General features: G+C 31.6%; 1 protein-coding gene across 1 annotated transcript; it reads left to right on the top strand.

Annotated features, from left to right (window-relative positions):
- Positions 1 to 208: 208 nt before the first annotated feature.
- Positions 209 to 13428, top strand: LOC134706831 (DBH-like monooxygenase protein 1 homolog). The gene is made up of 11 exons (XM_063566136.1): positions 209 to 516; positions 1246 to 1392; positions 1738 to 1911; positions 4242 to 4325; positions 4880 to 5050; positions 7929 to 8031; positions 8940 to 9106; positions 9887 to 10078; positions 10836 to 10895; positions 11791 to 12039; positions 13166 to 13428. The coding sequence occupies exons 1-11, from the start codon at positions 232 to 234 to the stop codon at positions 13253 to 13255; spliced, it is 1722 nt and encodes a 573-aa protein (XP_063422206.1). The 5' UTR covers positions 209 to 231; the 3' UTR covers positions 13256 to 13428.
- Positions 13429 to 17536: the final 4108 nt, after the last annotated feature.

Here is a 17536-nt window from a genome sequence, read left to right as displayed (position 1 = left end):
ACTACTTTTAACCTTCTAAAATAGAAGCAGCACTACTTTATTGACAAAATTCAAAAGTTCAAAAGTTTAGCTATATATTTAGAAACTTTAAAAGTATTGATGCGAAAGTTTGATTTAAAATTTTTAATTTTCTAGACAACACAAGATTCTGTTATTCTCTGTAATCTATTATTCAATGATGGGTATATAAACAGAATTTTGTCGAAACTTCGATTAGAAGATTGAAACGCCATGTATATTACTTTAGTCATTTGTTCTTGTTTCGTTACTGTTTTTAGTTTTCCGAAAGGTTTCATTTCCCTGGTACCAATCCCATCGGAAAAATTTGAATTTTACGATGTTTTGGATACAAATAAGCATTTTCATTTGTTTTGGAAATTTAACGAGACACACATAACGTTTGAACTTCACACGAAAACAAGAGGCTACGTTGGGTTTGGATTGTCACCGAATGGTAAAATGTTTCCGTCTGATGTTGTTATGGGATGGGTAAAAAATGGAAATGTACATTTTGCAGTAAGTAAATTATTTAACTTTTTCCATAATATCTGATTTATACGAGGTATACGTCATCATTTGATAAAAAATGGGTAGAATAAGTTCATAATTAAAACTATATACTTGAAGAAGAAATTGTTAAATAGAATAGAATTATATACAAATCAAACCATGCGTATTTCAAACAGTGGTCAAATTGGAGCATAATATATAATGACCATGATTTGCACTTGCATATCTCCTTAAAGTTATTGTATAGGTTTATTTTATGCACCAGTATTTCAAAAGTAAAATGGTTGATTGCAGGATAAAGTGCTTTATTTTTCCGAAATTACGACACAAACACACGAATTTTTTAACCTTGTGGTATGTTCTCAAGTTTTTTTTGGGTCAGGATATAGTTGATTAAAAGGAAACATGTGTTTTCGTTTTTTCAAAGGATTTTTTTTTTTTTATTATTATTCAAAATGTGAAAAATTGTCACCTGAGCGCAATAACTATGGAGTTTCATACGGTAAATGCACTGGCAAAAATCTTTGCAGTATATGACTAATTATCATTTTAAGACGTTTGTTTCAAATATTTTGTGTTAATGTTGTTTGTTTCTTCGTGCTGCTTTCCACCAAGATAGCTTGGGGACTTCTGATATCATCTCAAAATGTGCCAACTCAGCAGTTTCTTTATTCTATTTGAATATAATCGTTATACAACATTTTGTTATGATGTTGCTCAATATATTTCGTATAGGACTACCATACGACGGAACATTCTGCACCAGTAAAGGACCGTACTCAGGATTATACCTTACTGAACGGAGAGGAAAATGATTTTGGAACAGTTTTAAAATTTGTTAGAAAACTGGACACATGCGATGAAAATGACTACAAAATATCGGTATGTTAAAATATATCACATGTAAACACAAAGGCAAACACTACTTTACGAATACTTTTGTTAAAGAGATTATCAAAATATGATAACATCTGAATTAAAGGCACTTTCAACACGAAGTAATAACATCAATAATGGAATAGGAGTAATTATTTGATATTTTAGAATAGGTATACAGTTAGGTCTAAGCTTTTGTTTACTTTTTACTTAGTCAGAATCAGTTTTATAAGTTAACAGAAAAATCATGTAACCACCAATTTTCATTTACATTTAAAACATAAAACAATATACATGTATTTTGCACATATCTTTCCTTTTATCTCAGTAATATTATTACTTTTTACTCAGGACGACACTGTAAGAATAATATTTGCATATAGTGAAGAGGATCCTAATGATGAGAACGATCTGAGATGGCACGGGACAGAAGGGCGTGGTGTAAAATTTATGTACCTCCTCAATGCTGTTACCAAGCCTGACTTATCGGGGAATATCATCACCAGAGATATGATACAAACCAACGTAAGATTATATTTTAATTAAGAACACTTCAAGCAACTCCTCAGATTTGACTTCAATATGTCGTCCAAGTTGTCGGGTCTTGGTTTTAATTCTGATATTTATTTTATTTTAAAAAAGGTCTAAAATGTATAATTAAAAGACTGTTCAACGGTTTTCTTTACATGCATGAAATTAAAAAAAGATGACATAATTCAATTTGTATTAAATTTTTCAAAAATTTACTACACATTTATTAGCACTAAATCGTGTGTAGGTATATGGCATATGTTGAGTCAAAATTTCAGATCTTGTTAGGAAACCAGTAAAAATGTTTTGAAATTAAAACAATATTTACACGTCAGACACTAAATAGATATCTAAATAGCCAAACATCCATGTCTGTCAAGTTGCTATTTTTTAAGCATATTACCTCCGAGCAAAATTTTCTTTCTGTTGTTTTCTAAAATTTTCTTTTTACTTATTTTAAACTATTTGTTATTTTTTCATTTGCTGTTTTTGTTATCAATATGCCTCCGAAAACACGATATTTTTCTTGCGTCTAGGTCATTTCTTTTTAAAACATCCCACGAATAAACGTCTTTTTATTGATGTTATAGTTTTGTATGATCATGATTTGTTTTACCATTGTCAGATATAGCTATAAATATTTCTGCTTTATCTGATATAATGAAACGCGGCCCTGTAGATAGATATGAAAGGGGGCTGACAAAAACTGTTCCTTCCAAAGACAAACATTCCTCGTATGACGAGAAAAGCCCCAGAACAGTTAGTAAATATAAGATAACCTTGTGAAAACTGATTAGTACTGGAAAGTAGATTGTTTATGTTACCATATCTTAAGTTTACCTCTTAATTTTAATGTAAAGAAATTAACAAATAATTCGTATAAATAGATAACAAGTATTAAGGCATCCTAATGGTTTACTGGAAAGGAGTAGGTCCGGTAGGGACCGATTTTTGCCTCAAATTTCAGATTAATCTGACGAAAGATTTTGACCACTTTTTAAACACTTAAGTGTCTATTTCATTTGATTCAATTAGTTTATGTGTAAGATTTTAACTGGTTTAGTTATGAAGAATGATCCGAATCAATCTCAAATATAAAAAATCTACCAATTATGAAGAAAAATGTCACTTTTCAGATGGTTTTTTGTCAAAAATGAAAGTGTGTTCATCCTCAACCTTTATGTATGTTATGTATCATCATCAAATACATCTTACATTTCAATATTAAGGATGAACACGAATGCGGCCTCTCTTGTTTTACACGAAAACCGTCTAAAATTTAACTAAAATGCTAGAATTGTGAAGACTTCAGTAATTTAGCATGACTTAATGGTGCTAGTATCCGATATATGTGCATTGTATTGTCAAAACAGCTTATATTTATGTAGCAGAAGCATACTACTGTCGAATAAAAATCTTAAAGTTTACATTTTAATAAATTTGTAAAACTTCTTTATTTTGGGGCCAAAAAGGGGTCTTACTGGATCTACTCCTTTCTCGTTGATAAAGGCCGTTCCTCAATTTGACGTTGTTTCTGTCTTAGTTTATGCTAAATGCATGTAGCTGTTTTATTTTCACTCATGCCACACAAAAACAAGGTAACAATTATACAAAGTAATAAAAAAAAACATCGTTTGAGTTAAAGTCAGAAATATGCTTTCTTATAAAAGCATAATAAAAATGATAAATACAAAATCAGGCGATATAGTATGATTTCATATGAAACTATCCAACAGAATCCAAACTTTAATAGTTCCTGGTACGGAATATAATCATGAGACAAGAGAATTAACCCATACTGTGTCGTCAGCTATAAAGGTCCTGTCAAGAAAAATGTGAAACAAATCAAACAAACAATATAAAAGCGGCATGAAATTAATAAGACAAAAAAAAAACATAACACAAATATAACAGACAGGAACCAGCGACAACTACTGAATTACAAGCTTCTGACTTGGGACATTCACATATGTAATGTAACAGAGTGAAACATGTTTGTTAGTCCCAATTCTCCCCTTACATGGCCATGAAAGTAGTGAAAAAACACAACATGATAAGAAACTGAAACAATCAGTTGGAAATGGTTTACATAATGGATTGGGACAAAATATGAGGAGGCAAATTACATAAAATACAAAAAAGTATCATAAGGCTTTGGTGTATTCTAATATTCTGTAATTTCTTTATATTGTACTGTATTGCTATAAACTTTTGTATTTTTTCCACACGACATGACTATTGTCAAGTACATATACCACATGAAAGTAAAACATTAAGTTAATGTTTTGAAAGAGTATAGCTATTCATCATGATATTTTTTTCAGTATCACGTCCCCCCACAAGTTACCACTTATCGATGTAAAGCATTTACCTTGTCAGATCTAGGAAAGAAACATCACATGATTAAGGTGAGTCCATAATTTGTCAAAGATTTATCTATATTTTTTCATAAGACGAATATGGAATGGAACCGGGAATGTTTCAAAGATACATCAATCAAAAATAAGATCAGAATACAGCATAAAATTAAAATGTCAAGATCTATTAAAGGGAGACGGAGTTGCGACTGACAAAGAAGTATAAAATAAAAAAAATATGAATGACTCAAAATTAAGTAAGGTCTTTATGTACACGAGTAAGCGTTTTTATTTTTTATATATCTGTCGGACTGTCATTTTTATGATACCTGCATTGCATAGTTTTGCAAAATCTTTTTCAGCTTCTGTAGATAGGAAAAAAATAATAGTGTCTGGTCCAGAACTTTATTATCGGTTATAATGTGTCAGCGATTTTCAGCCATCCTGTCACTTTCTATTTTTAAATAACATTTCCGTCACTTTGATTTTTTATACCCGTCAGAATGGTTATAAGACGTATAATAACGAGTGCCGGTACACTTTGCATGTTATATCATACCATATAGAGGTATTTAATGAGAGACGAAATAAATTATTTTTTGTAGTTTGAGTCAAATATCCAGCGTGGGATGGAACCATATGTCCACCACATTCTCGTCTACAAATGTCCTCCACTGAGCAAAGAATGGATAAATAAGGACTATTTCTGTTATCTTAATGGCAGAGATGTGGCACCATGTGGCAGTGTCTTCTTTGGTTGGGAGTATGGAGGACAGGTAGGTGAAAATCACATTCGTCTGAAGTAACTGAAAATATAGCTTTGTTTCCTTTCTACTGTGTATATCATCTGCAATGAATAATAGTTTTTACACCAGTTTTCGTGCGAATGAACCTATAATACATTTAGTATGATTTACTGGAACTTTTGTTTTTTTTAACTTACTAATCGCCTTCCTTTATATGTGCAAAATACATTATAGAGTCTATTTGGAAAAATCAGTATTTAAAGCTTATTATGGTTGATAGTCTCTAAAATGTGTGTATGTTAAAAAAAAAGTTACTGTTATTTAAGTTATTGTCGATAAAAATAGTGTTCATTAAAAGTAATAATTGTTGGAGAGTTTGATGGTACAATTTCATTGACTTGAGTCAGTACCGTTAATATTGCTGTCTTCTATTGACAACCAATCTGAAAAATTTGTATAGATAGATAAGATTTATTTTATTAAAGTGTCACCATCCATTACAATATCAATATATATATATACACATAAAGTCATAAGAACCCAACATTTATGTAAAAGGATGCCAGCCGAAAACGACTTATGAGACACTATCATTAAAACAAACATCTAATACATACATAAAATACGGGGCGCCGAATGGGACTCTTGTGGTTTTGTACAAAATTCAATTCTGTCATAACAAAATCATTTTTGTCTTACAAAACTATGTGCTACAGACTTGTTTTGTGAGAACTTCAATTTTGTGATGACAAAATTCATTTGTGTAGACAAAATTCATTTTTGTCATGACAAAATTCATATTTGTCATGACAAAAGTCAATTTTGTCTAAAAGGTATGTAAATATAAACATATTTGCATACAAAATTGACTTTTGTTACCTGATATGGAAATTAAATCACAAAAGTCAATTGTGTGAGGTAAGATTCAATTTTGTCAGACAAAATTGACTTTTGTGAGACAAAATTACCTTTTGAGAGACAAAATTGACTTTTGTGAGACAAAATTCAATTTTGTCAATTTTGTTGAGACAAAAGTCAATTTTGTTAATTTTGTTGAGATAAAAGTCAATTTTGTCAATTTTGTTGAGACAAAAATCAATTTTGTCAATTTTGTTGAGACAAAAGTCAATTTTGTTGAGACAAAAGTGAATTTTGTCAATTTTGTTGAGACAAAAGTGAATTTTGTCAATTTTGTTGAGACAAAAGTCAATTTTGTCAATTTTGTTGAGACAAAAGTCAATTTTGTTGATACAAAAGTGAATTTTGTGACGACAAAATTCATTTTTGTGACAACAAAATTAATTTTTGTGACGACAAAATTCATTTTTGTGACGACAAAATTCAATTTTGTAACAACAAAATTGACTTTTAAGAGACAAAATTGACTTTCGTGAGACAAAAATCAATTTTGTTGAGACGAAATTCAATTTTGTTAATTTTGTTGAGACAAAAGTCAATTTTGTCAATTTTGTTGAGACAAAAGTCAATTTTGTTAATTTTGTTGAGACAAAAGTCAATTTTGTCAATTTTGTTGAGACAAAAGTCAATTTTGTCAATTTTGTTGAGACAAAAGTCAATTTTGTCTCACAAAAGTCAATTTTGTCAATTTTGTCTCACAAAAGTCAATTTTGTTGAGACTAAAGTCAATTTTGTCAATTTTGTCTCACAAAAGTCAATTTTGTGTAACGAAAGTCGATTTTGTATGCAAATTAGTTCACAGAAACCAAACTTAACTAATTTGAATACAAAGTTGACTTTTGTCGCCCAATTTTTAAATTAGGTAACAAAAGTCAAGTCTGTGTAACAAAAATGAATTTTGTCATGACAAAAGTGACTTTTGTCCGCTGATAGATAATTTTGTATGACAAAATTTTAAATTTGTAGTATGATACAAATTTTTTTACACTGAACTAATTTTTGTTGAACAAAAGTCACTTTTGTCCGTACTTTGTTGAGACAAAAATCAATTTTGTCAATTTTGTTGAGACAAAAGTCAATTTTGTTAATTTTGTTGAGACAAAAGTCAATTTTGTTGAGACAGACAAAAGTCAATTTTGTTGAGACAAAAGTGAATTTTGTTGAGACAAAAGTGAATTTTGTTGAGACAAAAGTGAATTTTGTTGAGACAAAAGTGAATTTTGTTGAGACAAAAGTGAATTTTGTCAATTTTGTTCAGACAAAAGTCAATTTTGTGACGACAAAATTCATTTTTGTGACGACAAAATTGAATTTTGTAACAACAAAATTGACTTTCGTGAGACAAAAATCATTTTTGTCAATTTTGTTGAGACAAAATTCAATTTTGTCAATTCTGTTGAGTTTTGTCAATTTTGTTGAGACAAAATTCAATTTGTCAATTTTGTTGAGACAAAAGTCAATTTTGTCTCACATTGGTCAATTTTGCCCACAAAAGTCAATTTAGTCAGTTTTGTTGATCTCATTGGTCAATTTTGTCTCACAAAAGTCAATTTTGTCAATTTTGTTGAGACAAAAGTCAATTTTGTCAATTTTGTCTCACAAAAGTCAATTTTGGTCACAAAAGTCAATTTTGTCTCACAAAAGTCACTTTTGTCATGACAAAATTCATTTTTGTTACACAGACTTGTCTTTTGTTACCTAATTTGAAAATTGGGCGACAAAAGTCAATTTTGTATTCAAATTAGGTAACAAAAGTCAAGTCTGTGTAACAAAAATTAATTTTGTCATGACAAAAGTGACTTTTGTCCGCTGAAAGATAATTTTGTATGACAAAATTTTAAATTTGTAGTATGATACAAATTTTGTTAAACTGAACTCATTTTTGTTGAACAAAAGTCACTTTTGTCCGTACAAAATTGAATTTTGAGTACAAAACCACAAGAGTCCCATTCGGCGCCCCGTAATTAAACATCTTATATTTTTATTAAAGGACTTCTATTTCCCCGACAATGTTGGAATGCCTATTGGTGAACCAGACGATGACGCGACATATATCATGGAAGTACATTATAACAATCCGGAACTGCGTAGTGGTAAGCATTCTTTCCGAAGGTTTGTTTTTAAGAGAAATTCAAATTCTTAATCAGTGTTATTCATATTCCCTATTAAAAAAGCAGACTTCAATCTGAGTAGTTTTGAGGACGCTGGTACTGAACGGACAGTGAGATTAAGCTAATCTCAAGTTACTGCCTTTTGTTTCGGTTTTAAATCTTAGATGTTTTTGTTTTGATGTTCTTTTTGCTATTCTGTACAAGTAAAGTGTTTTGTTTCATGATTTGATACACTTATAATATAAATATAACGATGGCATATGAAAATATGTAAAAAGAAGAAATCGAAACATTACGTGTAAAAATATTATAGTATTTTATGTATAAATTACAAAAGTGAAGCTACACATTGGTTGTATTCTATGTCGACGGTTCGATGTCCAGTCATCTGGAATGAGTTTCACAAAATAACTTACGAATAACGTTTTATTTCTCGTAAATATACTGAATTGTGAAAAACTTACCACCTACTTTAGTCGTAAGATTTTTTTTTGTGAAACTGACTCCAAATTGTTTATATTTATTTCAAGTCATCATTTGCCTTTATTTGCTAATCCCAATAGTATGTAAAAAAAGAATACACAAACAAATAATACAACTCAGTAGTATAAACGCTAGAAACAGTATTAAAAACTCATCATAGAAACCAGGATTTATATCTGTACTCCAGACTGGTGAATCGTTTTCGTATATCATTAGAGACGCCGGCTCGATTAAAACAAGTAAGAATCCCCAAAAAGTACGAAGTTGAATAGCATTTAGGACCATAGATTCGGAACAAAGTTGGCAAATATGCAGCTTATGTAATCTATTCTTTGGTAAAAAAAAATCCTTAATATTTAAAAAATTCAAAGTTTATATATTTTTATTGTTCAATATTTTAACTTTAGATCTAGTGGATAGTTCAGGCATGCGCATTACATTTACACCAGACCTTAGGAAGTATGATGCAGGACTTCTTACTACTGGAGTTCAAATTGGTCCAACTCATATGATTCCGCCGCATGAAACGGACTTCGTAAACACAGGATTCTGTCAGGCTGAATGTTTAGAACAGGTAGACAAAAAAAATTGTGATTTAGGTCATATGGCGGCAACATATATCACTTTGCATATTTGTTTGCTGGTCGCTTTACAATTTCATTTTAAAACCACCATGGCAATTAAAACAAAATAGGACAAGCATAACAAAGGGAAGGTCTTTTGTAAATCTCCCCCATTTTTCATTCTGCTTGGTCGGGTAAAATGTCAGCTAGAGACGATTTCTCCAAAATCTTCAATGATCTTCAATGAGACTACATACGGATAGTTTTTAGACTTTTGATTTTAGAATGATAGACCAACTAAACAAGAACATCTGTCCATATAACACCATGCACTTCTCGCCATATTACATTTCAGAGAACTGTGCAAAACATCATAAAAGAACATGTGTACTAATTTTCAATTTGGTGTGACCTTAACATGATGGCAAAGTAAAAGTATTCTATTCTTGAGAATGTACTGATAATAATACCCCATTATGTCTGTATACTGATCAAAGCAGAAAGTTCTAGAATTCTTTCTCATGTGTGCGATGTAACTTCCGTATAGTCTTATTGTTTTCCAGCTGATTTTGACAATTCAATAAGTACATAATTTTGGTAGATTTCAGATTTGGAGTTAAAGATAAATATGAAGTATTTTTATTCAGTCGAGAAAAAAATGTTTTTTTTATTTCCAAATACACCAAATAACCATACCGTATTATCTACACCGTGGCAGTCATTGTGCATTTCATAGAAGAAAAAAAAGAAAAAATCGTGTGATATATACTGTCATATTATACTTGTTTCAGGGACTGAAAGATATGCCAGGCCAGGAAGTCAAAGTATTTGCAGCATGGCAACATTCTCATCTTTTGGCCTATGCTATGACAACAAAACATCTACGAAACGGAAAAGAAATCGAACCATTTGCAGATGATCAAGCTTATGACTTTAATTATCAACAAATAAGGCTTCTCAGAAAAGAAGTTCCATTGAAAATGGTATTATTTATTCCCTGGAGTATTTTCAAAGAAACACTTTAAGAAAACGGAACACTTATCTTTCAAAGTAGAAAAAGAACATATAAGTTTATTTATAGTACTGATAAATTGATAATTCGCCGTTACGGAAATTGACAAGTATTTCATTATATTCCATGCACATTCAGAACGAGAACAGGTGAAAATTCGGACGACCAAATTTGGTAAAGGAAGCTTTTTCACATTGGGAAGGATATTTTGTATCAAAATAGACCAAAAAGGCCTACAACGTTTTATTGTAGTTTTTAGTACAACCAGACATACAGGGCTGTGTATTTGTACGTCCAACCGCTCCTTATGCATGGCACATAAACTGCCCGCCGATTTGAAAAATCATATTTCTATACTCAAGAAAATCCTTGAAGAGTCGTTAGTTACGAACAGAGATGACATACGGTTAAATGTGCTACCAGTTTGTTTATCGAATCCTACGTTTTGGATTCTTCTGCTTTATCATGTTTTATTTCAATCTATTTCTAACAAACGTTACTTACTATGAAATATGCAGCAAACTAACAGATCTATTATATACAAGCAATGAATTAAACGTATGCATTATTGGAACTTAAAAATCAATAAGTAAAAAGACTCGGTTAAGGCAGAGACTACTATAACACATGTGTTCAAGTAGTCTCAGGTTAAGGAAACAAATGAATAGATATGTTAATAAAATGTTTTTCTTCATGTTTTAACTATAATTAGCTGTATTGTATTTTAGGGTGATAGTCTTATCACACAATGTACGTATGACTCGACTTCCAGAACCAACTTGACATTGGTAGGTACAATACATTTTCTTATTCTTTTACCTTTTAATGATTTTTTATTTTGATACTTACCTTTTCATTGGTCATTGCTTGTTTATTTTCTACAAACTCATCTATTGAAATCCAGTTGAAAGGCAGTGAAAATCGTAAATGGTTAAAGAAATTGAGAAAGAAAAACCATTTGTTCAATGAAGCTATAATTGGGTTTTTTTAACACATGTATGACTTAATATGCAATTTTGTGCATGTGCAAATATATTGTTTTGGTAAACCATTACTATACGAAATTATCATTCACCTTACTATATCTACTGTAAAATAACTTAAATATTGAAAAATTATACATGTATATACAAACTCGCGTTCAACAGCAAGGGAAACCATCGTGTTATATAAACTAAGTTAAAACGATTCTTTCTTTCCCATGGTCAGAAGAAAAACCAGTTAAGAGTGTCGTTTCTGTTCATTTTTTTCGGGTGGTTATTTTGGCGGCATCATTGTACACCATTTTTAACTCTCTGTGCTAGTTTCATGTCCAAGCGAACATGTTTTAGACTTGCTTTTGCAAAACTATATACCATTACAGGTGTTTTGTCTAGCGGGCGAAGAGGGTAACATAATGCGTAACACAGGGATAACTATCCTGAGGTAGTGGCGTAAAATATGTGAATAAAGCTTCATATTTCAGAAGGTAGGAGAAACCTCTTAGATGCTGTACATCGCATGCTGACACAATTAATAAGGGTTTAGTGAAATCATTTTATTCCAGATTGAAAAGACATTAATAATTATTGCACGAAATAAATAAACGTCCTAGTGTATTTAAAAGTACATGATATATGCATTCTCTTTTGTAACAGGGAAGAGGAAAGATATTGTATATACTATAACTCTTCTCCATTTTAGGGCGGTGAAGCTACCACAGATGAGATGTGTATTTCCTTCATTTTCTACTATCCCAGAATGCCTTTGGATGGCTGTTTAGCTGACCCTACCTTTGATACCATCCCCGAAATAAAAGATATGAAACCACCAGAACAAGTGAAATTTCTACAGGGTTACAATTGGAAGGACCGTCATGCTAGACTTCTATTCAGAAATAACATGGAAAAAACAAAATATAGGTCATCATGTTATGCAAGAAACCCGGCATTTGTAAGTTTGGTTAATCATATCGTTTACGAAAATATAATACATCTAAAAAAAACTTTAGGACAAATGAAATCATAAACGAAAAACAGAAACGTTAACACAATCTTTCTATATGTAAACAGTTCTGTATTTCATATAGAGTAACTGTTTAACAAAACACAGAATGAAGCGATAGAAAATCCATGTTTCCTTTTAAAATTAGAAACTCGAGTTATATATATTGAAGACTTAACTATCTATAATACTAAAATTACGAGGTTCAATTTGTCAGCCGTCATCACGTAAAAACGACAAATCACAGAATTGAACTTTATATATAACTAATATTGTACAAAGGTGTAGATTAAAAATTACACCACTCCAGGCCCTTTTGATTTCCACGTAATTAATATTGCCAATAATTAAGAAGTTCCGGGTCGAGTCCGATACCGATACCAATAGTATATTAACCTGTTCCCTATTACCTTATCTGTACGTTCCGCATCTGACGGGCGCACCACCAAACGGTGTATTCAGGATTAATATGCTATATTCACGGGTCATAATCACAGGGTTGTCCGTTGACACTATTCAATTGTCAAATTTTTACCTATTGTAGTATTTTAATCAGTAAGACTTTCTAAGATAACAATACGAATACTAAAAATCTGGACTAAAAATAAGGCGCATGGGTACAGTTTTCAATTTGTTAGTGGGCATGACGCAAAACAGCGAATCAAAGAATTCAACTTTATTTATAACTAATATAGGACAATGCTGTTGATTAAAAAATACTCCATTCCAGGACCTTTTGTTTTCCAAATAATTAATATTACCAATAATTGATAAGTTCAGTTCGACGGGTTCAAACAGAAAGATTTGAAAGCACGGGTGTGTTCTAGTATCATTTGAATTGACTCAAAAATCTCACGAGTCTCTCAAACCACGCGATCCAAACGTGAATTTGTTTCACACAGGAACGATGCAATACAAGAACAAACTATTTTAAAAGATCCAGTGCCTTTTTGTGTTTATTTCTACCGTGTGACATGGCTCCCATCAGTGTGTTATTGTGTCATGGTCACTGTTTGTTTTTACCTAGAATTTGACATTTTCATTATATTTCTTTCATTTTTAACTTTCTTTATAGCTTAATTTCAAGACTGTGGATAGACTTCGTCCAACAGAAGTATACCACCCTCCGCAAAGGAATTGTCAAAAAGACAGTGGTAATGTTTAACGTCAGTGCTGTACTAGGACTACAATAACAATGATGTAAAAGATGAAGTTTATATAACACAAACATTGATTATCAAATTGAAAACTATGCTAACTTTGACCTTTGCTAGTGTCATTTATGTGTGGTATTTTTGTATTAAAAAAGAAAATAGATGCTAAATGGTGTTTTTACTCAAATACAGGATTATTTTAAGTCATTAAAAATGCACTAGTGTACTGCTAATATATAGATAAATTACTAATTTGGTGTGTGTTGGCTTTTAATTTTGCCAAAAGACCTATATAAGAAGTAAGAGGCAAAAGCAAATACTTTTAATTAAAACGAAATTTTCAATTTTGAAGTGAGCATTGGTCTTCATTTGTACATCAACTGGTAAAACCAACAAGGGTTTTGTTAATACTATATAATATATGGATTATGTTTGAAATCGTCTTTGTTCCAATTTCATTTGGACTAAAACGTTGAACAACTAATTGACCCGTACCTTTATTATTAATATTTTTTTTCAAATTGAGACTTTTAAATTAAGACGAGATAGATAAATAGTCAAAAGGAAATGGCATAATTATAATAAAAAATCTGTCTTAGCGACTTACATATTTTAAAAATAGAAATAAGGTGTATTATCATGCGTGTCAAAGGTGATTAGGATAGAGCATTCGTTAGACTTTGCAATTCCCCCGACAGGGAAATCATTGTCTCCTGTATGGCAGAATTGGCGAAGTTTTTCGTTAGGTTTGATTAAAAAATGCGTAGTTACATATGCTTGGATAAAAGACATAAATAGAATATTGATGACTTTACTTCTAAACCTCCTGATTGCACCTGTGTTATTTCCCAATTCACATATCATCCGGCACGTCACGTTATTAACGGTGACCTAAAGTTGTCAATATAACTTCCCTGCGAAATGTGTTATCCAAAGGTTCGAAATATCGTGAGTGTAAATCCACCAATTGGAAATACAACTTCAAAATACTGATTGATTAAATCGAGGATTATGCCATGCAATGGGCGAAACACGAGAAAGAAGACGTAGATACTCTTCCCGAATGGATTAAGGCTGTGAGGTTATTGATACAAATTAGAATTAGAAACTGCATGGGTCCATCTGTACCCTTGCCACGGCAATCTTTAAATACCCAAATGTTGCAAAACACTTGTCCTACCTCAACGAAAAATATGGTGTTTCCCCCACAGATAAGTTCCAAACAACATCGTTTTTGTGTTTTGGAATTTCAACCAAAGACAAAAAACTTGACCTTCCATAGCTATATCGGATATATAAACTACAGAATTGTCTTTCCGAACAACGGTATATTTCTTGGTCGTCCAAGTACTCCACGAAACTATTTCTAAATTATTAACATCTATCTTATCAGCTATCAAAACAGGGCTTCCAAGTTATTGTGAAACTGCACATTATAAAGGTGGGGTGAAACAGATGTGGATACTAAAAAAATCCAAAGATCTTTTCGAGTGCATTCAATCTAAGACTCTTTCATCTCGCAATAGTATTAAAACATTTGACTTTTCTACACTTTCCACAATTATTCCCCATTCCAAACTAAAATACAAATTGAAAGAGTTGGTATTGGTTTGTTTCATAAAGAAGAATGTCCAACCCAGATACAAGTATTTTGTCTTAGTAAGCGATACATTCTGCTTTGTAAAGAATCACTCTGATTCAAACAAAATATTTTCTGAAACTGATATTTTGAAGATCCTTAATTTCTTGATTGACAACATATTTATTACGTTTGGAGGACGTGTTTTTTAACCGACTGTCGGCATACACATGGGGACCAACTGTGTTCTTCTCTTGCCGACTTGTTCCTTTTTTTTATGAGGCCGACTTCAAACAGGAACTTCTTAGGAAGAAATATAAGAAGTTAGCAATATCTTTTAACGTTACTTTCTGCTATATAGACAATGTTCTCTCACTAAATAGTTCAAAATTAGATGAATATTTTAATAGTTATCAAAGGTATCAGGATCATAATTTAGAACGTTAGACGCGTGTTTCGTCAACTTAAGACTCATCAGTGACGCTCATATCAAAATATTTATAAAGCCAAACAAGTACAAAGTTGAAGAGCATTGAGGATCCCAAATTCCAAAAAGTTGTGTTAAAAGGCATCTATCCCATCGAATTGTAGATAAAGAATACACCAGATACAGTAAAGTCTGCCTCATATCTTGACTTATATCATGCAGGAAATTGACAATGAGGGTCAGTTGAAAACAAATCTTTACGACAAAAGATAACTGTAGCTTCCAAATTCTAAAATTTCCATTTCTATGCAGCAACATTCAAGTAGCCCTGCATACGGAGTATATAATTCACAATTGATACGATATTCCCTGGCTTGTATTTCCTTTTATGGTGTCCTTGATAGCGGATTGCTTCTCAAAAGGAAGATATTTACAAAGAGTTACAAATGGTAAGTTGAAATCATCCCTTCGTAAACTTTACGGACACCATCACGAGTTGGCTGACCGTTATGGAATATCAGTTTCACAGATGATATCCGATATATTCCTTATGTTGTAACTATAATTCTGTTCCCTTTTCACGAATGTGACCTACCAAATTAGACTACTTACCGGGTTTTTAATAACATGAGCAACACGACGGGAAGCATATGTGGAACAAGATCTGCTTATTCTCCCGGAGCACATGGGATCACCCCCAATATTAGGCGGAGTTCGTGTTGCTTAGTTTTTTGTTTTGTATATTGTGTACAATTGTTTGTCTTTTTTTCACTTTCTTTTTTAGTCATGACGCTGTCAGTTTATTTTCGATTTATGAGTTTGTCTGTCCCTCTGGAATCTTTTGCCCCTTTTCTTTAATGCCAAACTAGTATACATAGTTTTTCTTCATGTTATTTTTGTCATAAAACCCCACCTCACTAAGGTTTCACGGTTAGCTTCTTTTCTAAACATGAACTCCGTAAAATGTTTTGTTATCTGTAAACTTTCTGGCTTTTTTATTTCTGTAATTTTTTTTGGTAAGATGCTAAATATTTAGATTTAACTTCACATACTAGTATCCAATCCTTGTGGTTTTTTTTCCAAACTCGCACATAAGCTGATACATAAAGCAAATAACGATTTTTATTTTTAAGGAAAGCGTCTTTTTATTTTGGCTAATAAAAGAAACTATCTTTTATTGAATGCATGTTTATAGAAACTTCAGTATCAGACATCACCACAGGTTGAATTGGTAGGTTGGTATAGAACTCTTGTATCCGTAAGTTTCAGTGTTGTGGTTGTATACCGCTACAAAAGAGCAAAAACTTGTTCAGAATGATTCACATGAAACTCTAATTATATAAATACAATACTCTAATACAATTATTACATTAGAATGGATTCATTGAGGAATGACAAGTGTACTATATCCTAATATGTAATAAATGGCTATATTTATAGGCCAAATGAAGGGGAAAACCCGTCAAAGTATCTGGTTTCTAACATTTGAGATAATTTCATAATCCTTACGTGGTATATGCTTTTAAATAAACTTAACATAGATACCAGAATTCAAATGGTTTGCAAGACGAGCGTTTCGTCCATATAGAGGTGATCTAGTTTTTAATGCATGCTTAAGTCATAATGTGCTGTACTGAACTGTATTTGTATCTTTCTCTTTCTGTTATATGTGACTGTGAAAGTTTGTCTAGATGAGATTTATAGATATCTTCCTTTTTTGCATTTTGATGTGTATTTGACCACGATAACGTATTTTTTTCTTTCTTAATTTATGGGTTTGTATTGCCCCCTTGGTGACTTTCTCCCGTTTTTCTTGGTAGTCTTTGTAATAACTTTTCATATCCAATTAGGCTAATTTTGAAGTCGTTAGTCAATTTTACACAACTAAACATTTTGGAAAACAACATATAAATATTTAGTTGTGACCTTCAAACTAAAACACAGTCCTTATTAAACAAAGTTTTTTTTTATCAGTTTTGGAGCTAAATCTGATAATCCTTGCGGAGCCCCTGAGACCATCCCCAGTTTTTGGTGATGTTCGTGTTGCTAAGTCTTTAGTTTTCTATGTTGTTTCTTGTGTACCATTTTCTTTTTTCGCTATGGCATTGTCAATTTATTTTCGATCTATAAGTTTGACTGTCCTTCTGATATATTTCGCCTCTCTTTTGGGACAGTTCATGCTAACACGAATTTAGTGACACTATTGTGATTGAATGGGACCAAATTATCCTTGAAAATTAGTTTGAGCGTAAAACTTTCACAAAGAATGGGGAGCATAAATTTAGA

Source organism: Mytilus trossulus, chromosome 2 (assembly GCF_036588685.1).
Source record: "Mytilus trossulus isolate FHL-02 chromosome 2, PNRI_Mtr1.1.1.hap1, whole genome shotgun sequence".
In the NCBI taxonomy this organism is placed as follows: Eukaryota; Metazoa; Mollusca; class Bivalvia; order Mytilida; family Mytilidae; genus Mytilus; species Mytilus trossulus.
This window is presented reverse-complemented; position numbering and strand designations above follow the sequence as displayed.

Bases quoted from the DNA above. Each gene is read 5' to 3' on its own strand.
- LOC134706831 (XM_063566136.1), top strand. From the start codon at position 232: ATGTATATTACTTTAGTCATTTGTTCTTGTTTCGTTACTGTTTTTAGT. The intron at 10,079-10,835 runs GTATTATTTATT...ATTGTATTTTAG, and splicing joins AAGAAGTTCCATTGAAAATG to GGTGATAGTCTTATCACACA. The intron at 10,896-11,790 runs GTAGGTACAATA...TCTCCATTTTAG, and splicing joins CCAGAACCAACTTGACATTG to GGCGGTGAAGCTACCACAGA.